This window comes from Solanum dulcamara, chromosome 5, assembly GCF_947179165.1.
Source record: "Solanum dulcamara chromosome 5, daSolDulc1.2, whole genome shotgun sequence".
NCBI lineage: Eukaryota > Viridiplantae > Streptophyta > Magnoliopsida > Solanales > Solanaceae > Solanum > Solanum dulcamara.
In genome coordinates, this window is record NC_077241.1 from 70,329,220 (window position 1) to 70,349,047 (window position 19,828).

A 19,828-nucleotide genomic window follows, 5' to 3' on the forward strand; every position below is an offset into this window, starting at 1 on the left:
TCTTCGAGTTGAATTGCGCATATCTAAATTGATTTTATGAAATATCTACTATCTTCCGCCAACACATATATTAGATTACTCTATTCATCAATACTTGAATTAATGTAGGAAAAAAAAACTTTATTTTTTGAATTCTTTCCTTTTTTTGTTTGGCAAGGCGGTGGGGGTTGAGGGGATGGAAGGAGAAAAAAGTGAAGACGTATGTTTTATGTGGTCCCTTTCTAATACAAGAAAAAGATTGTAAATGCACAAACTTTTTTTCTTCTCCACACATGGTGGTGATGTGTTGTGAAATTGAAAATTAGTACATTGAGATCATGAGATGTATAATTAATATTTCAACGAGTCAGCAAATGCACGTGGCCAGCAGAAAAATCCTCCTCCGTCTCAGGAAAGTTTGCATAGACATTTGTCAATATAACTTGTCTAAGTATTTTCTTCACTATGTTTTCTCTTTTCATAATTACTTTAATTTGTTGCATTTAAGCAAAAAAAAAATAAATTAAAAACAGTCTCTCTACCACCTCCCATAAATATAAGGTCTACATACCCTCTATCTTCTCTAAACCCCACTTGTGAAATTTTATTTTTTTTAAACTCAAATTGTCACATGTAATCAATTAATTCGCAGGTTTGCCACTTCAGTAGCAAGTATATTACACTCTTCTTCTTCTTCTTCTTTTGCTGATATAAAAAGTATCAAAATAACATAATACAAGTGTTTATAATTGAAGTGTCTAAATGAAAAATGATGTCAACCTTAAGTGTGTGTCGATTGATGGTTTCAGCCTAAGAATAAACTTGTGCCAAGAGGCAAAAGCATTCCCCCACCATCCTTTTGCCAAGAGGGCAATATAAGCACAAAAGGAGCACCGGCGAACATATAACGATAGCAACAAAAGAGCATTACAATGCAAGAGAAAATACAGAGATATATTAACCTGCTAGTAGCCTAGTACCTTCAATTATAAGTTTAAGGTTAGTACAGAATTTTTAAACTGGAGAATGATGAGAAGACGAAGTTCATTTCCTCAAGTCTAATTTGAGCTAAAGAAAGTAACAAACAACTTACACCTCAAATCTCCTTGATCTAACGACGTAGATCAGAGGAGAGAACACGTGAACTGATTGAAAAACTCAAATCCCCACCAGGGCATACATATCGTGAAAAGAAGCATATAGAAAAATCTGGCTCACTGGACCAAAAAAACACATGAACCAGCTATGAATAACAATTCCTAATACACCTGCAACTGTAGTAATTGGAAGTTCGGTAACATTGGGTATTGAACTCCTCAGCAAATGTCATAAATTAGCGGGAGATTTACTGTCATTTGGGTTGAGTACTGCAGAAAACGACATAACCAGACACCATGTGAAACTCCAATGAATATGTTACATCCTCATGTGCCCTCCTCCACTGCCCCTACTGCCATAGTTATTATACCCCCTTCCCCAACCATAGCCATATGCACCATGGTGCCCACCTTGTCCAGGCCCATAGCCATATGCACCACGGTGCCCACCATGTCCAGGCCCATAGCCACCATACCCAGCATAAGGTCTTTGTTGATTGTTACCGAAAGTCTGGAGGCAAAAACAAAAAAAGGTGCGGACTTGTTAGTTACCGTCACTAGTGTGTAATAGTAATTGATCAAAATCAAGTGAATTTTTATTTGAGGGGTAGACGAACCTCACTATCCTGCCTCATCCTCTGAGAAAAGCGATTTTGCCCATTCCTACCTCCACGAGCAACTGTATTGCGGGATATATTATCAAAGAAATCATCCTTATTATAGGCAGGCTGCGCAGAAATCAGGAGAATTAAATGATAAAACTTAAATGCTCATGGCAATCATATTATATTAATACGACTCAAAGGCTGGTAAAGAGGAATATAATGCAAAATAACATGTCGAGAATTCGATTATACGTGTTAAAAATGCTTGCCACCTACTTTGGGATCAGCACTAGAATCCAAGCCATGACCTACTTCATTCCCCTTGTCCTCATTGACCAAAGCAATATCCACGCCGTCCATCTTTTTAGCCGTTTGTTTTGCTTTTCCAAGATAACCCCATACCTCATCCTTATTGAACTTCTCATTCATTGCAACAAAATCGAACTCTTCGGTAAACTCTGAAGATGATTGCAACTGCAAAAGTTTAACACAAAAATAAATTCATAAGCTAGATAATTACGAAATTGCTTCCTGAGGCAGAAACATATTTTGACAAGGGAGGAAGAAACATTTATAAAGCAAAGGTAATCGGCATTGTTAAGCAAGCATCATTCGTTTTGAAACACTTTTGGAAATGGTATGGATCTTCAAGTCCCTAAACTTCTTGATAACGGAGAATCTTACAGAAGCTATGCCCAAGGAATGCAGGAATGTTACAATAGGTTAATTATTCTCATTTAACTTGTTAGACCAGTCATTTCATAAACCCTTATTCTCATTTAACTTGTTAGACCAGTCATTTAATAAACTCCAACCACCTAACCCCCCTTATTCAATCTCTTACATTCTTTTTTTGGCCCAAAACGAATACCACTAAAGCTCTTCTCCTTCTTCATCCTTTTGTTCCATATTTTCAGCTTGAGTTGCCAGTAATAAAACCTAAATGGTACAAAGTTAATTCTCACAACACTCTTACTTTAATAATGCTATACATTACATCTCTCTTTCTCTACAGAAAATGCATCCCTTCCACCATCCTCTTCCGTCAGAGGCCTTATATGTCATCCTACATCAATTTGCTAGGCTTTCAGCCCAGCATATTCATACCCACCAGATGCCTATACAGACACACCTTCTAGAAAAAAGAAACTTACTTGAGCTTCAGACAGGTGGTAAGCAGGTATTAGATTTTGCATCTTAAATCCACACTGTGACAAGAAAGCTGCATCTAGATTTACCGAGTTATAGTTCTCTATTGCTTCTAGATTTTTTCATTTTCCAGAAAACAGTAAATAAATGTATGCCCATTGATTGTTACAAGATTACAGAAAATATGCATTATTGTGTCATGTCATCCAATCAGATTTACCCTTAGAAGAGTATATGCAACATACTATGTCCAGATCAATATAGAACATGAATGTAAAGTTTGAAATTTAAAGGTAAAGGAGGAAACAGTGATAGATCAAACTATCAAACACGTCACACTTTGACAAGCAAGGGTCTAGTAGCACTCAACCCCATATAAAAAAGGAAAGCAAGCAAGCATCATATGTACATGGTCCCTTGTCGAAGCAATTAAATGAATGATAAGCAGAACCAGTTTCACAGTAATTCAAGCACTTTAATACTGACATCCAATAGACTTGCCGCTAAAGATATTAGAATAAGGCAATTGAACTACATAAGGGCAGAAATCGTTCTATATCAATAATTATAGTAAAAATTTAACCACACTCTCTTCAAAAAAGGAAGAGCAAATAACCTTCTTTGCAGCAGGTGGCAGTGGCAACAATGGCGCTTGGACTGCTGAAGTAGTAAATGATGACGGGGGATTCCGAGGTTCTGAGCTGAGAACACCAAGGTCCTTCTGATCTAAATATAATTGCCCAGAAAAACTAGGAAGGGATAACTGATCCGGAGTTAGCAATCTGGGGAGTTGTTGTGGAAAGATACCTGATGAGGAATCCACAACTTGGGATACAGGATATAAGGGTGAAGCATTAGAACCTACTCTACCAAAGATTGGAGCACCAGAGTTACTCACATTTTGACTAGATTGGGGAAATGCAGGAGTATATGCGTAAGAGGGCATGGAAGAGGTTACAGATAATAAGGGAGATATAATGTTAGTACTAGGAGCCATAGGAAGTTGCTGTGGTGCAAGACTTTGTCTGCTAGTTAAAGATAAAGAATTTGCAGTGGTAACCACAGGCACTGGAGCTAAGCTTTTTGGTAGAACAGCTGAAGTGAAATGTTCAGGGCCTTGAAGTGGGTAAGCCTGCGGCAAATCCTGCATCATCACATGTGAAGCAGAAGGTGGAATAGAATGTTGTGGAGCATGGTGGCTGCTAGTGGGTTCACTGTATCTCTGCTGGTAAGAGGGAGCTGCATAAGAACCCATGTTAGATTGAGTTGCCTGAGAAGCGCCATATTCAAACTGGTTTACAGATTGATGTGAAGGTGGCACACTGTTCAAGGAAGCAGGTCCCTGGTAAGAGCCATATTCTGTAAAAGATCCACCATTAAGTGACACCGGATTTGAAGAGCTTGGGGAGACTCCAGCACAGCGTGACTACAGAAATAAAAATGGCATTACATTACTGTGGAGGAAAAATAAAATCTAGCAACTACTATCAGATTTTTTGGGTACATATTATCAGCATAAGTTCCCATGCAAATTTTACAATAGATAGTTTAAGGCGTCATCTATTGTGAATTAAGGAGATTAAGCACCTGAATAATTGCAGGGTCATTATCCAATGATTCTTCCACTTGAAGAGATGGCGAGGATTTTACTTGCAAATCCTGAAAGAGAAGATATCTTTCTTAGAAATCAAGCCTCAAGGGCAAAGAGAGAAAATGATGATCTTCTGACTAAAAGAAAACCGATTACCACAAAATCAGTGAAGCACAAAATAAATAAATTGAAGCAATGAATTCACTTCAATTGGTCAGTGCAAGGACAACAACCAGGTAGACTTCTTGTACGTAACCTCTTTCCGTTAATGCCCACCACCACCACCACCTTTTAGGGGCTGAGAGTTATTTTAAGAACAGGAAATAATTTTTCTAATCTTTTTTTTGATAAAGGTAACAACTTGCATATATAGCAAAAGGCAGCACTAAGGTAGTGCTGAAATGAGTAGTTACAAGCTCATATAAGAGCCAAAAGGAGACTGTCCAGAACTATAGAACTGCAATATTACAATTTGCTTATTTCGATCTATCAAATCCCCTGTTATCCCCAAAAAGATTGTGTTTACACCAAAAGTGGAAGAGACTAAGACGCTTCATCCTAATTGTGATGGAGCTGTTTATATCTTCAAAAATTCTTGAGTTTTTCTCTATCCCGACTATCCACCATATGCAAGCTGGTATCAATTGCCACCAATTCTCACCTCTATATCTTTTTCCGATCTCCTTCCACTTACTAGGTAGATCAAAAGTGGTTCTGGGCATGACCAGATGATGCCTAGGATACAAAAGAACATGTGCCACAAATTTGTTGTTATCTTGTGATGGATAAATAGGTGCTCATTAGTCTCCCCATTCAGTCCACATAGAGAACACTTTGAGCAAATCTGAAACCACTTCTTTGTAATTTCTCGTGTGTTCACCAGCCAGGTAAAACAAGAAAGCTTGGGAGGGATCTTGACTTTCAACTCAGGGCCAAAACAATGTTATAGAGGTATTATAGTTTAGTTTTCAGTAGGCTATTCAGCTTCCAACTTGGCTTGTCTAGAACTTCAGGGTCATCTTGAAAGCTTCCAGAATTTGTAGCAAGTTTGCTACTTTGTCAAGTTCCCCGTCATGAAAGCTCTCCTAAAAATCAGGTTTCATCTGTGTTACCCATACCTGATTAACCTTTGGTTGTTGTTGCATGCTGATAGAGTATAGTTCAGAGAAGAGGTTCTATAGAGGGCTTTGACCTGTCCAAATATCATTCCAAAGATCAGTTTTTAGGCCATTCCCAACCTTGACACATGTGTTTATTAAAAGCTGGTCATTGATTCCTGATAATTTACCATAAACTGGTAGTCTGGTACCATAAGTGGATCACTGGATCTACTTGCTTCTGTTGTCTATTGGCTTGGCATAACATACTTTTGGGAGATGAATTTTCTCCAGCTTGTGTTGTCTTCAAAATTGAATCTCCATAGCCATTTTTGGAGCAGACTCTTATTGTGGAACTGAGGTTCCTAATGCCCAAACCTCCTTGTTTCTTATTGAGAGTTAGTTTCTCCCATTTCACCAGGTTCCAGCTTCTTCTTTCTTTGTTGCCTTGTCAAACGAATCTCTTCTCAACTTATCAATCTTTTCTTCCACACTCCCGGGAATAGGAAATAAACCCATCATATAAGTTGGAAGAGCATCTCTTACTGAATTGATTAGAGTTAATCTGCCCCCTAATGACAAGTAGTGTCTTTTCAATCTTGCTAATTTTTTTCACACCTTTCAATGACCTTATTCCAAATCTAATCTCCTTAGATTTGCTCTTTGCACCAACTGGCGTTCCTAGATATCTAAAGCCTAGATTTCCTTGTCTCGTCTATTTTTTAGGAGATGTGAGTGTCCCCCCACACCAAGTGAAGTTTCCTTGTCTCGTCTGCCGCATCCCACAGAAAAATTCTCTAAATTTTTTCCAACTTTTCTGTGACCAAAGTTGGAGCATGAAACAAACACATGTATTAAGTGGGGATGCTCGATATTGTGCTCTTATTGAGCACTTCTTTCCGGCCCTCCGACAAATATCTCTTCTGCCACCCGGCTAATGTCTTCTCAACCCTCTGAATAACCGAATTCCACACTATGTGATCCTTGTTCGATGCACCTAATGGTACTCGAAAGTATGTTGTTGGAAGAACCTCAACCCTACACTTCAAAACTTGAACAAGCGATTCAATGTCATTCGTGTAGTTTTGTTGGTGTGTTCTTGTTTGACTGTATTTTTTTGTGGTTATGTATTTTTTTGTCATGTGTATCTTTGTTTTTTTTTGTTTTTTTTTAGTGTATCTTTGTTTGACTGTATTTTATGAGGTGTTCTTATTTGATTGTATTTTAGTGGCTATGTACCCCCTATATACACCCTTGTATCAACGGCGAACAAAGTTTTTATCTACTAAATCATTGCTTCAATGGTGGAAGAAAGTCTAAATGGTTTCAACGGCGAACGAAGGTATTATCTTATCAAACGAAATGAAGCTTTCACAGGTGATTTCAATAAAATAAAAAAAAAGTGTATTTGCAACAGTATTAATCTCACACTTCCTCAAATTAATTTTAAGTCCGGGGCCAGCCTGAAACCAAGTGAGAACTTGGCCTAAATCATCCAACTGGGTCTCAACTGCATCACAAAGGATCAAAGTATCATCTGCGAACAACAAGTGAGACACCAATATTGTCCCTACACTCCCAACCAAAATATCAAAGCTCTTCAAGTAACCCTCCAAAACAGTTCGATCCACCATCCAATTCAAAGCTTCCAAACCAGAATAAACAACACTGGAGATAAAAGGCCCTCTTGCTTTATTTATGTTACTTGTAAAGAGGAAACTGTGTGCATAGACAGTTGCATTAATCTTTTGGAAGCCTAAAGTTGTGTGCAAATATGTACTTCTGGCACCATTTTGATGCAAACTTTTACAACTGATTGAATATATATTCACAAATTCTGCACTAAATCCCCTCTAGGTTGTCCAGTGTGGAGATATCTTCACTAGTCTAACTAGTCAAATCAAATGAAGTGAATCATAAGAGACAAAGTCAAGGTGCGCGCAAGCTGGCCTGGCCTGGCCCAGCCCGGACACCGCGGTTATTGGAAAAAAAAGGCATAGTCAGCACAACATGGCACAATAAACTCCCTGTAGAAACATGAAATTGGTTTTCCATCTGAGTAATGATATGTAACAGGATGCACACTTAGCTTAATATGAAAGAGAAATTACGAAATTTAGGCACAGATATTTTGGAATGAGCATATACAGTCAAAAGTAGTAGCACCACGTTAAACAGACTGCATTGAGTGTCTTTACAAAATGTAAAAGTGAGATTTCTATAGCAATCAAAATATATGAATGTACCTTAATGTCACTCCCACGAAACAAAATGAATACAAAAACTTTATCATTTGGAGGAATCTGCGGACCGTCTTTCTTACGCCCCTCAGTTCCATATGATCTCACTGCAAATAGAGCACTTGTTAAAATAAGGCATTCTGTCCACAATTGATGAGAAATCCGAAATGGAACTAATCATAAGCATGCAGCCAGCATCCCATTCTGAAACTAATATTTCTAACCCTCTATCTCGGGAATCACAGTTTTAATGCATAAGTTCTGTAGAAACCCATATGGTTGACAAAGAAACGCACTAAAGCAGAGCTATAGGAAAACTAAGCTTCATTCCATAAAAAAAAGACAGTGTTTCACACAAGGGTGGAGGAAGACACTTCACTATTTGCCCCAGTTTGAGGCAACTCAGTTCAACCACGCATGATTAGATTCCAGTAACGATAAAAGTAAACTTATTTACACATCATATTAAACTTTATTTTCTAGGGAAAGAAAAACATTCTCAGGGTAATCTGAATTGCAGAACTTATATTTCATATTGAGTTGGACCAAAAATAAACACGATTTAAAACCCAATGGTGTAAAGCCAGTTATTGGTTACACAAGTGTGCCAAAGATTTCAAATATTCCATGATGCAAGTGTGACATATAAATGGGTCAAAGCCATTATAAAAGAATCAATCAGAAGATAAATTTAGAAACAGTAATTTTCCAACCTCACCAATTTACCCAATGGTCAGCTAGATACTTAGAATGGACAAGAGATGAGCTGCACTTGAGGCTCCAAATAGTGCAAGCTTGGGATTGCACTCGCTTAAGACGCACTATAGTGAAAGAAACACACCATGAAGTGTGTTCCTAAGCATCAATGGGCTCCGTCTCGAAGAAGGCGGCGACAACATACCCAATGTAACTCCCCACAAATGGGGCGAAGAGGATGATACTAAATTATAACATAGCAGGAAACACTATGGATGAGAGTATGTTGAGGACTTAAGGATACACAGTGGATGAGTATATTAGTATATAAGAGCAGGAAATTAAAAATTTAATGTCACTGCCCATAAATTTAAAATAGAAGCTTAAAATTACAGCATTGCTTCTATTCAGAATTTTAAAATAGCTCGCAAACTCAATTAACATTGTTTTTCATTCATAATTCACAGAATTGCAATTTTTTCATTTCCTTTGTCCATACGATCGTTGTCTGTGTTTGTAGTAAAATCTTCTTGCATTGTATGTAAATGCAAGCAAACGCATATACTACTTCATCAGCAACTTTTTTTCACTAGAGACGAGCTTTAACTGCACTTTTGAGTTTACAGCCTCTATGGACCTTGAGGCGTCTTTACGCCTCTCAAATTTGTCAACACTGTGAACTGTAATACTTCAAGACATTCAGCAAAATGGCAGCTTGACTGTCTTTATGAATATAGTTTACCTTTACCTCAAAAAATTGGACCTCGGTTCTTCTCAGAGAAATAAAAGAAAACTATTTGTATTTACATTAAATTAAATAAAGAATAGGTCAACAACTCATGCAGGATCTTAATAGCTTATGAGAGAAGATTGAAAATAACATAAGATTAGAGATAACAATGAATAAAGTAGTCAAAGAAATGGAAAAACCCCGGATACCAATTTGTAAGAATCTTACACATTTGTTTTTAATACATACAAATAGTTATAACATTTTATCGACAATAGCTATAACAATGCCATTTAATCAAAACAAAGACTTCATCCAAACCTTTTTATCTATAATTCAAAAATGATACGGACTTTACCAATTTCTACCTTTCGATTGATTTTAATAATCGACTCTCTCAACTAATAGTGAGACACTGATTTGTTTGATGATAAGACACTTAAAATTTTGTTTTCACATGCTAACAAAGTGCTTGTCAAAAGTAAGCTTTTTCTAATCTAAATTGGCTTCTCTAATTTAATCTTTGCTTGATCATAAGATAGTAAAGAATCTAGTTTTATGTTTTAAGAAATTTCAGAACTCTATGAACAATGAGGTCTAGAAATAAACAGTGGCAATGATCAAAATTTACAAAAGGGGTGAAGCTTTTGGGTGCTCGTTACACGAGAATACATGTAAGATGATACTATAAGGTAGACTTTGGAAAAACCTTTCTATATGTTATCAAGACATATTAAATACGAGGATAAGACAGTAGGAGGAGAAAGGTGAAGCAGCATCTAAACAAATATGAGATGGCATACAATAATGATATATTAGCTAGCTCTAGGGGAACCTCTAGTGCCAACATGCCGGAGTATAGCAATGATTAAGGCTCTCAAATTTCCACTACCCCGCCTCTTGATAATGAAGATGATGATAATTCATTCATGTCATGACCACCACAGTGTTATCAAAAGCGAAAAGCACAAAAAAGCTCCAAGGTTCATTGAGGCTTTAAGCACAACGCGCAAATAAAGTGTGGAATTTATTGAGAAAAGGCGCAAATGGAGAAAACATATATATATATATATATATATATATATATATATATATATATATATATATATAACCAGGAGTTACGCTCTCCAGAAAATGCAGCATATCAGTTGGTAGGCTTAGAGAGAGTGTCAGTAAATAGTAGGAGGGTGGATAGTCATATTCCACCCCTGAACTTCATTGTACTTATTTTTGAGAAATCTATAGAGATCATACTGCTACTCAAAAAAAAAAAAAATTGTAAAGTAACTGTATTTGTAAGGCAAGCATTTCGTCTAAAACTATGTAGAAATCCTAAAAGTCAAATTGTAGAAAGGTTTTCAAAATGTCTTTGTTGGTTTTCTTCTTATATGTCACAAAGAACACATACTTGGTACATTAGAAACGCTTCAATTCTCAACTATTAAGTTCTACGTCCGTAATTAGTACTAGAAGCTACGACACACAGCTTCAGTACTAAGGAAAAGGTAGTAAGGTACACACATGTTGCTTGAGCCATTACCTTTTGGCTAATTCATTGTACAATATATATATATATATATATATTCGGGAGCTCTTGCTTGTTTTTCTATTTGTCACTTCCAATTGAATATTAATCTACTGTAGAACTTACGAAATATATTCACATTTTTGTATAATAATAGTAAAGAAATATTTTATTATGACTAGATGGTGACAGTGTTATGAATAGCAAATAGCGCAAGAAAGATCTAAAAAAGTATGCCATGCTTTAGTCCAAATAAAGCTTGAGTTTTAATGAAGAAAGCATTAAATGGAGAAAAAATACAAATACGTATGTGTAGTCTAAGACTAATAATTACAAACAAAAATAACAAATATATGGACAGGGTACCTTCTAAAAATAAAATATATGGACAGGGTAATTGAAAAACAATTACGATAAAGTGTGAAGTATCACCTCTTTAGGGATTATGCTCATTAGTAAGGAAAGTATACCTTAGAGTCTTGATGACGATATTGAAGTGTCTATTAAGCGAGGCGAAGCACTAACATATTTTGCACCTCGCTTCAAGATTTAAGTGCACCTTTGACAACACTAGGTGAAAAGATCAATCAACTTTTAGTGAGTATTTAGGTCTATCAACACTGGGGGTGGTCATGCGGTATTCGGTCCAGTATTTCCAAAGTTTGATTTCGATAATTGAAAATAGATAACAAATGACGAACTTTCAAAGTTCAGCTTCTATGCACCAAAATTTCCAAGGTTAACGCTTCAATTCTCCAATTTATAGATAATATGTTGGCTTGCGTTAAATAGATTTTTAGCCAACAAAAAATAACCTAGTCATGAGTCATTGCCTTGTGTTCTGACTCAATGCACATTTTCTAGATATTTAATTGTCACATGTCAATTTCAGTTGATCAAAAATTACATAAATGGCTCTTCAGCTGCTCAATTTTTCCATTCAACCTCTGTCCAGTTTTAAAATAGGCAAACCACATAGGACACATTAATATAAATAGTGCGTATGCGTCCAGAACAGCTGTTCTCATATAATTGGAAGCAGCAGCCCAGCAAAACCAAAAAGAACATATGTGAAATATGCATAAATCCTAACTCAAATGTTTCACGTAACTTTGCCATAAGAAATGAAAGAGTTGGAGGAATTCATTTAATCATCCATTCCATTTCTGACTAGTTTACTAGACAGCAAGCCTGATTAATTGATTTTAGTAAATTTCAGTAAGCTTTTAAATGAAAAGGTAACCGAAATTCCAAGAAGTTCTCTCTATTCACTAACATTATTAGAAAACTACTATGGCCCTGCAGAGTGCAGAATTGGTGTCCACCCTCTGCTTCACTTCAAAATCCACAGCAACATGAAACCATGTACCAACTTACAAACTCATACCTACATACATTTCCGAGACCAGATTTTAACTAGTTGTGAACTTTTTCCTGGCGTTCCTTCTCTTTGTTATCGAAGGTGCAACAGAACCATGTCTTCATAGAAGAAAGCCAATAATCTTTCAAACAAAACGATAATCCATTTCCAGTTTCCCATCAACAAAATAAACAGATATAACAATGCATATAATTAATACGAAAAAAATTCATGAGACAAACGCAGTGTTAAAATCTAACCGTTCTTCAAGCCAAGAGAAGAGTCTTGAGGATTAAGATAGTCCAGTACTCCTTCGTAACGAATCTCTGACTTCGATGTCAGACTAATGAAACTTCCGATATACGAATCAGCCGTAGATGACGGCGATGGTGACACCGCCAACGCTGTCGACGGCGGTTGATTGTTACTGGAATCATTCGCCATTGCGTGGTATGTGTGTGAAACTGCGAATCAGATTTTTGGCAGTTTGTTGTTATGGTTTTGCTTTTGTTAGAAGAGAGGGCGGTTTCTATTTTGGCTTGCAAAGAGGGATATTTTCTCGAAGGTTCTTTTAAAACTTAATGGGTTAAATCATCAACTCAACAACTATAATGGGGGCAAATGCACAAATAGTCTTGAGAGTTTTGGGTCCATTTTTAAATTTATTTTTAAAAAAAAATGATTTTAATTCCATTTTCGTACATTAAAAGACGTTTTTGCCCTTGTTATACCTAGTGGGCTTTTTAGGCAAAGGACTACCAATTGATCAAATTTGTCTAAGTTGCGATAGCATATAACTCCAATTTATTGTGCGAATTTCAATAATATTTCAAATCACAACATAAAGTTTAGAGAAAAGCTTGAGTCTAAAAACAGTTATTACTAAGAAATACAGTTTGAAACAGATAAAGTGCAAAAAGATTAAAATACCCTCAAAATCTGATAATGTAAGTCATGAGCTTCTAAGATTTGTTGAGTAGAAATGTCTCAACAAAACATATTATCCAAATAATAAGAACAACATAAAATCAAAGAAAAACTTCAAGCTATTGTGGATGAAATTTAGTAGTTCAATACATTCGTCTTAATCACTTAATTAGCGCTTACTCTCAAGTTCAATCAGTACAAGGATCAGAATTTGCACAAATACAACTAGTGTATCAATAAATGCTTAGTGAGTTCATCAAACGCCCCCTACAAAGTAGTGACAAGAATTAATTAGCAAATACTTACTTAGACAACTTGTGCAATCAATCATACAATTTGAACATAAGTAAGATATGCAACAAGTAGGGTTGTTCACAGTTCTGGTTAAAATTAAAATTAAACCGAATAAAAAAAATCGATATTTGGTTTGGTTTGGTTTTAAATTTGAAAAAACGATAATATTTGATTTGGTTATGGTTATAGTAAAAAATAACCGAATAAATAATTGAACCAAACCGATAATTATATACATAAAATTTATAACTATTTATATGTATAATATTAGTTTTTCATAAATAATTAAAGATATTTTATACCTTTTAATTATTAATTTTCATAATTTAATTAAAGATAAAATTGATTATATTATGGATTCTCTAGTTAGTTTAGTTTAAATATGTAATTTTTTTATTTAAATGGACAAAGTTGTTTGTATTTTGAAACCTCTGTTTGACTTGTTCTTTTAAATCTAAACTGCGTTGCAATTTTGGTCCACTTGATTTGCCATCAGCATGTCTTTCCCTCTATATGTAGCAAAGTTCGCCCTTGTGGACCATGAGGAAAAAAGAGTTTCATAAGAAATTTGAAGAATGTGGAGAGAGAATATTTGAATTATCTCAGCTAGTCATAAATCGAAAAACCGAATCAAACCGACAATAACCAAACCGGTGGTTATTATTTTACTTGATTTGGTTATGGTTTTAGACATTTAAAAATCGATTAAATTGGTTTAATTATGATTTTAATCAATAACCGATCCAAACCGAACCATGAACACCCCTAGCAACAAGTACAAGTTTTAAATCAAAGGTGTATGATTACGACTAGACCTTTACTCCATGTTGGTGCTCTCGTGGCAATAATTCTATGTGTACTCTCGAGGTTATACAATACACATGAGTGACAAAGCCACATCCATACAATCTAGGGAAAACTCATATCATATGTATCATAACTCATATGTCAGAACAAGATATGTGTGTGAAATTAAGCATGCAATTATAAAGCATTTGTGCATGACTAACAGCTAAACATACAATTTAGGGCGAACCTATCGGTGACCCCTTAAAGTTGGCACCAATTTTTACTTAGACACCTCAATTAAGCTTTGTTCATTTTAGACACCTTATGTCAGATCCAAATGTGTCATTTTGACACTTTTTTCACAGTCAACAAAATATAACGTGTGTGTGTTTTACACTCGCGAAATAACGTGTAAAATGTCAAATGAAATGATGACATTTGTCATTTGTGTTCCAATAATTTTTAAATAACAATTTTTTAATAAAAAGAAAAGTAAAAAATATTTTATTAAAACCATTTCTGGGCTTATTTTGCAAGAAGCTTCAAATGAGCTTTAATGGAGTCTTCTAATTTCTATCTCAAATACTTCAATCCAAAGTGATGTAACAATGTTTAAATCAAGCATTGCAATACGAATACTATTATTGTTCATTACAAACAAAATTTAGCACTCAATATTTTTTCCAACTTTTTGGGGGGATTTTTTTTTGAGAAACTTTACTTTTGAAAAGATTCAAGGGCAAAGACGAAAAACAGGCATAGAAACGTCTTCTTGAAGATGAGAATTCTCCGGATCTTAACAAAAATGCTCCTTTCTTCGCAGATTCGAAGCACAACTCATTCACAATCTTTCAACTTTTTTTCCAGTCAACGTCACACTCTCCCGATCCATACTTAATAAAATTAATTACATAACTTTTATTCAATAAGAATTTTCAAGTTGTGGATATATGAAAATGAGGTTTCATTGAAAATTATTTTAGATCCAGATTTAATTTTTTTGAATTATTGTTACAGATGAATTAGAAGAGTGGAAATTTGGTGGTTCTTGGTGGAGAAAAAAGTAAATGAAGGAGATGGATGATTCCGGTGGTAATAAAGAGGGGTGGATGACGATAAATGGTGGATGTGTGGTGGTGGAAGGTGTAGTTGATGGAAGAGAGAAAAAGTGAAGAAGAAGAAGAAGAAGGAAAAAAATATATATTATACAAAAAAAAACTTTTCACGCGCTGAGATGTCCGTGCTATACAAACCGTGTGCCAAATCAGCGAAAAGTGTCAAAATGACACATTTGGGCCTGACATAAGGTGTCTAAAATGAACAAAGCTTAGTTGAGGTGTCTAAGTGAAAGTTGGTGCCAACTTTAGGGGCATCGATTCGGCCTATAATTTAACATGCACATAATTCACAATGTCAAGCTAGCATGAAACACAATGCATATATCATTATTCTGGAATGATAGAATGTTTTAACTAACCACGGCACAAGAAATTACAGTCATGCATGTCTATAACAATCTATACCTCGTACCAAAATTATAATGCATATATGTTCGTCACCATATATATATATGGTACCTTTGTAAACACACAATATATGACAATAATATTAAATTTTCTTAAGAAATCTTCATTGAAGTCAATGTATTTATTTAATTATCTCGATATGAAGTAACCCCAACCATGTCTTTCCTCACTCCAAGCCAACAACACAAACTCGATCTATTCAAAACAATATCATATGAGGTTAGATAAATTCATCAATATCATTTCAAATTTTTTGACTAGTTCGAAGTCAAAAGCTAATTATGAACCTCATGGTCAATCAATAAAGTGTGTCTCCAAGTTACCAAACCACTACGACTCCAAATTTGCTAAACCATAAAGTGTGTCTCCAAGTTACCAAACCACGACGACTCCAAATCTACTATTAGAGTTCAAATATGATCTTAACTTGATATACAAAATCACAATTTATTCTATTTTAAATCTAGGTCAAAATTCTCTAATTTCAACTTTTTGATATGTTTTAAGCGTTAACTTTAATGGACAGTCATAGCATATAATCAAAATCAAGTTTAAATCATTAACCCAAATTTTGAAGGTCAAAATCTCCTTATGAACCGTCCTAATTTGGATTATCAACATTCAAAAATAATGAAACAACTCAACATTTTAAATATGTTCAATTTATACTCGCAAGTGTCTTTTGTGATCGTGATAAGAGCTTTTGCGTCTTCAAAAAATGGTCCAGCAAGGTCTAATTTACTAACTTATGTCTGTAATCGTGATGCCCAATAGTTTGAAGTAAGCATTCTCAATCTAACAACACATATATAAAAACGAATGTGTGTGATAAAAAGGAAAAGAGAGGTAAGGTGTGGAAGAAACAATATAAAATAAATTTACAAAAGAAAATAATTTTAAAAAAGAACTATACTCGAACTCACTTGTTGATTTCTCAATTTTTAATATTTATTAATGTTATTATATACACCTCTTGCGATAGTTCGTCTCTGACATGATGATTCTATGATAAGAAGGTCTAAGTTCAAGCATTAACAATTAAGGTGCGATATTATTCATCTTCATCAAATTTTTATAATTGATGGGTCAAAAAAGCTAAGATATGACATAAAAATATAATATTATAACCTCTTTTATGAATTACACCCAAACAAATCGTGATACTCTTTTGTTATTACAATAAATACGACTACTTCTTTGAAATAAGATTTTTATTGATAACTCAAAAATGAAGAACCTTCTTATTTGATCAATATAAAAGATTTCTTATAAATTAATTTTTTTTTATTAAAAGCGGATTTCATCATGAAACCCAGAAACTCTAAAATAGATTAAAAAAAGCAATTTGAATCACCATATAAAGAGCAACAACACAACACAACTTGAATATCTATATAAGTATACATACAAATATAGAAGGAGCAAAAATATATCAAAGAAAATAAAAAATGAAAAGACAATAATCATTAAAAATCATAACAGATGATGGCTTTTTATAAATACAAATAACACAAAATCTAAAGATTCATATAATTTTTTTTTGCACATTAAAAGTAATCAATGAATTGATGGTGTGGTTTTTGATTAATCTTTCATTTTATATGATAAGATGTTTATATTTTCTCGGGACTCTCATTTGCACTTTTTGAAAAGAATTGTATTTTTCTTTTAAAAAGTTTGGCTATTTTTTTATAACTTGTACTAACTTGGTATACAGAAAGATTCAATTCACTTCAACAAATTAGGGTCCAACAGTACTAATATATTTTGTCTTTGATTATTCTAAGTGAGGTATCACTTAAACAATTCAGAGAGCAAACGAGAAATGATTTATACAATTCACAATCAATAGACAATAATTATATTTTAATTCCAAAACAATTCACAATCAATAGACAATAATTATATTTTAATTCCAAAAAGTAAAACATCTAATTATCCTCAACTCTATATATGCACCTCCACATGATACATTCCACCTTACATAAAATCAAACGTCAATATTGAATGAGTTATTAATTACAAATTGCAACATAAATTTTCATGAAAGATCGACTTGCACTTAAAAACAAAATATTTGATCAGAATTTATTCTTTTATTGATATTTTTGCAATTATTTTAATTTATCTACACAATGAATTTTACTAATTCAAGCATTAGAGTGGATAGTAATTTATATGAGTCTATTATTTTTTTTTTATATTTTTTATTTTATATTGAGCTTACGCAACTATTTTGAGTGTCAAAAACAACAATCGGAGATAATGTGAGATTAGTTCTACTCATCTCAAAAACTAGTAAAATCTTATTGTATATATCATTTAAATTATTATCAATTTTCAAATTCATTCACTATTAAAAATAATGAAAAGCTGATAAATAGGATCGGTTCAAAAAATTGAGAAAAAAAATTGATTCAAATAATTATTTTAAAAAAATAATAAAAAATTGACAGATGTCCATCATTTATTTGCCAAAAAAATGCACAGAAATTATATATATTTTTTTTAAAAAAAAATCAACGTAGTTCCTCGTTTATTATTGTTATATATATAAAAAATAAGAGACTCCATCAATTTTAGAAGTGCAAAATTGTGAAACTTAAGAGGTAAATAAAAATGATGAAAAATATTTTATTAAAGAGCAAGTGTGGTCGAGTGGTAGAATTGTCTAAAGTCATAAAAAATAATTGAGTTTATTTTTAAGTAAATATTTATGAAAACACAACCCAAAATATGATGTTTTTAGTGTGATTTGACAAATAACAAATATTATTAAAATCTTCATTATCCTATTTAGTGAGTGACGTTACGAGCCTGTTTGGATGGACTTATTTTAAATAACTTATAAGTTGAAAAATACTTATAAGTTATAAAAAATAAGTAGGTGCAACCCAACTTATTTTTTTTTTGACTCATAAGTTGTTTTCAACTTATAAACTACTTAAAATAAATTCATCCAAACAATTCCAATTATTTATTGGGGCTTATTTTAAGCAAAAAAATGACTTTAAGTTAGCCTGTCAAACACTTAAAAATGCTGAAAATAGCTTATAAGTAACTTATAAGTCAATCCAAACGAGCTCATAGTTAACTATATAACTTCTAATAACATCATGTGAATATATCCTAAAAGCGTATATGAGGAAAACAAAATCTAACTCTGACCAAAGTAGAAAAGCCTAGAAAAAGTTAGAAAATTACTGTTAAAGTCGAGAACCACGAGAAATTTCAAGTGTACAAGATGAGCCTTTATACAATTCGTAAAAGGATCTACGGATCGTAGAAGGTCCCGTCCCGTAGAACCAACTTCAGAGAACCCTTCCTCAATACTTTTTCTATGACTCAACATGACAGGCCGTAGAGCGGTCTATAGACCCCAATTTCAGAAACTCAGAAAAGTCAGTCCGCTTTCTACGGGGGGTCTTATATGGCCCGTAGAAGTCCTACAGTCCATAGACGATCCCAATAAATTTTAACGAGGGTTAGTTGTGTCTATTTCCATCCTTTTTAAGTACAAGCCTCGACATTTTGGGATACAATTAAGTTCATTAGCAGTGTCATTCAACCCTTTCCTTCTCATAATCACTCTCAAGACTTAGAGCAAGGTTTCGAGAGGAGAAAAGTTAGGGTTCAACCGTGTTCTTCAAAGAATATAGTTTTTCCAAGTATAAAAGGCTATTCAAAGTGTTGGACTAATTCATTCTCACGCCATACATCTAAATTCAGTTAGTAAGATTTAAGCCTAGGATTTTAATTTATTTTTTCTTAAATTTTGAGCTTCTATTATTCTTTATGTATTGAATGCGAATCTCTATCGTTGAACTTATGATTTTTTACATAATTCTAGTTTTAAATTGTTGTTCATGCTTATTTTTCATATGAATCGTATCTAAGTTGTTCGAAGATTTTACACACACACACACACACACACACATATATATATATATATATATTATGCATTGCTTTTAGTTAAAGTAAAAGTATTTTTAAACTATTAGCAACAATGAGTTTAAAGGGAACTTGAGTGTTTTCAAATGCATTACTTTGTTTTGAAAAAAGCATGGGGTCATAATTCAAAAATCGAGGTCATGATAACACATATCTCAACACCCAACCTGATGTGTAATCCTAAAAGTAAAACTCATACGGGACTCTCAAAGGGGAAGTCAGGCCACAAATTAAATGAAAAGAAGGACACGAAGAAATTATCTCAAAACCTG

The 19,828-nt window shown here is 33.9% G+C and overlaps 1 protein-coding gene across 1 annotated transcript; it reads right to left on the reverse strand.

Moving 5' to 3' along the window:
• Positions 1-916: 916 nt before the first annotated feature.
• LOC129889547 (protein decapping 5-like) lies at positions 917-12,648 on the reverse strand. The gene is made up of 7 exons (XM_055964904.1): positions 12,330-12,648; positions 7,765-7,865; positions 4,418-4,489; positions 3,447-4,256; positions 1,958-2,155; positions 1,694-1,804; positions 917-1,587 (listed from the first exon to the last, which is right to left on the reverse strand). Exons 1-7 carry the CDS (start codon positions 12,511-12,513, stop codon positions 1,396-1,398), a joined length of 1,668 nt encoding a protein of 555 aa, XP_055820879.1. The 5' UTR covers positions 12,514-12,648; the 3' UTR covers positions 917-1,395.
• Positions 12,649-19,828: the final 7,180 nt, after the last annotated feature.